The sequence below is a fragment of the Cannabis sativa genome, chromosome 6 (genome assembly GCF_029168945.1).
Source record: "Cannabis sativa cultivar Pink pepper isolate KNU-18-1 chromosome 6, ASM2916894v1, whole genome shotgun sequence".
Lineage (NCBI taxonomy): Eukaryota > Viridiplantae > Streptophyta > Magnoliopsida > Rosales > Cannabaceae > Cannabis > Cannabis sativa.
In genome coordinates, this window is record NC_083606.1 from 1,799,280 (window position 1) to 1,801,799 (window position 2,520).

Here is a 2,520-nt window from a genome sequence, read left to right on the forward strand (position 1 = left end):
ATAATAACTAGTAATTATTTGTTTAGTAAAAATTGTATTTGGTAAAGGGGTGCAATATTTATTTATGAAAATTGAAGGTGAATATTATATATATATAAAATATTTAGTTAGATAAATTATAATGTTAACCAAAGACATTGTAAAAAGTAAACCTCACTTTTCCAAGAAAAAAAAAAAAAGTTAGAGATGTTTTATTGCAAAAATTGAAAATCTATTACTTGCACCCCCCTTCAAATCAAATATTTAACTTGTCTAATAAAGTAGTGCCAAAAGGAAGGCACTATAAATAAAATTGACATTTTATTTGCTTTATAAATTTAATAAAGAAAACAAAAAAACAAACAAAATCTTATCATCATTGTCAAAATTGAGATTCCCATGCCATGACAAAGACACTTTCATTGGCTCATTCTATTATTATATATGGTAGTTGGTAACATCTAGATTTGACCCTATAAACCAATTAAATAAAAAAACTTTAATTAATAAAATGAAATAAGATCAATGAACATACTCTCTTACATTTTATTTACTTATTTTTCTTCAAACTTATAAGAAATGCCCATGTTTCTAAATTAAAAGAAAAGGAAATTAGCTCATCAATTTTATGATTTATTATCATCACAAAAAGTGAAAGAAAAGATAATTTTTTTTTTTAAAATTTCCAAAACCCTAAAAAAAAAGAAAACCCTTAACTAGCTTTAATAAACATACAAATTAGCCAAAATGAAAGAAGAAAAATATATTAATTGATCAAGAACATTATGCCTTAATCTCAAACCTTGTACACTTTATAGACCCCATAGAAATGTCAATCTCAATAAGATTTTCCTCTTCATTCATCTCATTAATATCTCCTAAAAGATCCATAAGACCTTGTTTTGACTCCAATTTTTGTTTTGACTCATTTTCTTCTACTTCTTTTAGGTCACTTGAATCTCTTTCTGGCAAGTTAATCTCAATAAGATTATCATAATCTTCTTCTTCACCATAATCATCTTCATCTGAGAAAGAAGAATCTGAGATTGAAAAATCTTGTTCTACATTAGTTGAAGAAGAAGAAGTACAAATCCAATTGAGCTCAAAACTTTGACTTTTTTCTGAGTCAACACTACTCCCTTCACTTTCTTCTTCATAATGGATTTGACCATTTTCTGATATTGACTCTAAACTTGGCTCATAAAAATCATACCTTTTTAGCTTCTCAAACTCTTCCACTACTTGGGTTTTTGTTATAACCTCTTTTTCTAGTGAAATCCCACTTGGGTTTTCATCTAAAGTGATCATGATTTTTTTGGTCATGAAGAAAATAGTTGAGAGAATCAAAATTGGAAAGGTTATGAGGATTGGAGTTATTATTAGTCCAAACCCTAGAAACCAAGCTAAACATAGTGAAGGAAAAAGGACTAGTATTAGATATAGTATTGAGTTAAAGAAGTGATTTTTTGGTGTTTTCTCCATAAGAAAGAAATAAAGATTGGATTTTTAGTATAGAAGAAGGTGTAAAGGTTTGATTTTTAAGTGTGAGCCAAAAAGAGACTTTTTTTTGTAGCACAAAAAAGGTCTAACCTTTACCTTTTTATTTTTGTGAGTTTTGTTGATCCAAGATTACCAATGAAGAAGTCTCTGCAAAAAGATTTCATACAAAATGAAAATCATGAAATTAAATTAGAAAAAAAAAAAAGATAAAAACTTGTGGATTTAGATGATGAACTTACATTGATTGAAATGAGACTTTTGAAAAGGGTCCTTTTTTTTTTCTTGTGTTTTCTCAGCTTCCAAACACCTTGTTCTTATCTGCAAGTGATGATTCTCTTGAGAAAAGCAAAGGTCTTGTTTCCCATTAATATCAATTGTTTTCTATCAAAACCTCAAAGGCTTTGGAATTGGCTAAATCCATGTGCACCACATCTTGCTCCCCACATGGCCTTTTTTATTTAATTTTTCTTTTAAAACAAACAAAACCCAATTACACAAATCTTCTCACTATTTATATGTATACTCAAAATGAGAACTTTAATTAATTAAAAAACAAAAAAAGTAAAAAAAGAAAGAGACCCTTTTATTTTCTTTTCAAGCTTAATTAAAAACTCTTATCAAAAACCAAACTTTGTGAATAGTGAAAAAGTAGACACAATATGGTTGTCAATGAATTATTACTGCACCTGCAATTTGTCAGCTACCAAATAAAAGAAAAAAACACAGTACTTACTAATCATAATGACCCATTTCCTATTGTCCATAAATATATTTTTCTCAAACAAATTTAAATAAAATTTTAAAAAAAATTATTTTGGTATCTCTCATTTGTTTTCCCATTTATAAAAATTTTAGTTCATTTTTTTATATAAATGTGTAATTTATATTTATTTAAGATTATTAGTAAATTTTATTTTTTTATAAATATTTTACAGTGTTAAAATAAAATTTAAAAGATTACTTAATATATGTATAAAAAAAATAGTGGCACACGTAATAAAATATTTATTAATTATTTTAGTTTTTTTAAAATTTGCAATT

At 26.0% G+C, this 2,520-nt stretch overlaps 1 protein-coding gene across 1 annotated transcript; it reads right to left on the bottom strand.

Moving 5' to 3' along the window:
• Positions 1-720: 720 nt before the first annotated feature.
• Positions 721-2,031, bottom strand: LOC115724509 (uncharacterized). Its single transcript, XM_030653804.2, has 2 exons — positions 1,719-2,031; positions 721-1,626 (listed from the first exon to the last, which is right to left on the bottom strand). The coding sequence occupies exon 2, from the start codon at positions 1,459-1,461 to the stop codon at positions 763-765; it is 699 nt and encodes a 232-aa protein (XP_030509664.2). The 5' UTR covers positions 1,462-1,626; positions 1,719-2,031; the 3' UTR covers positions 721-762.
• Between the last annotated feature and the right edge of the window lie 489 nt (positions 2,032-2,520).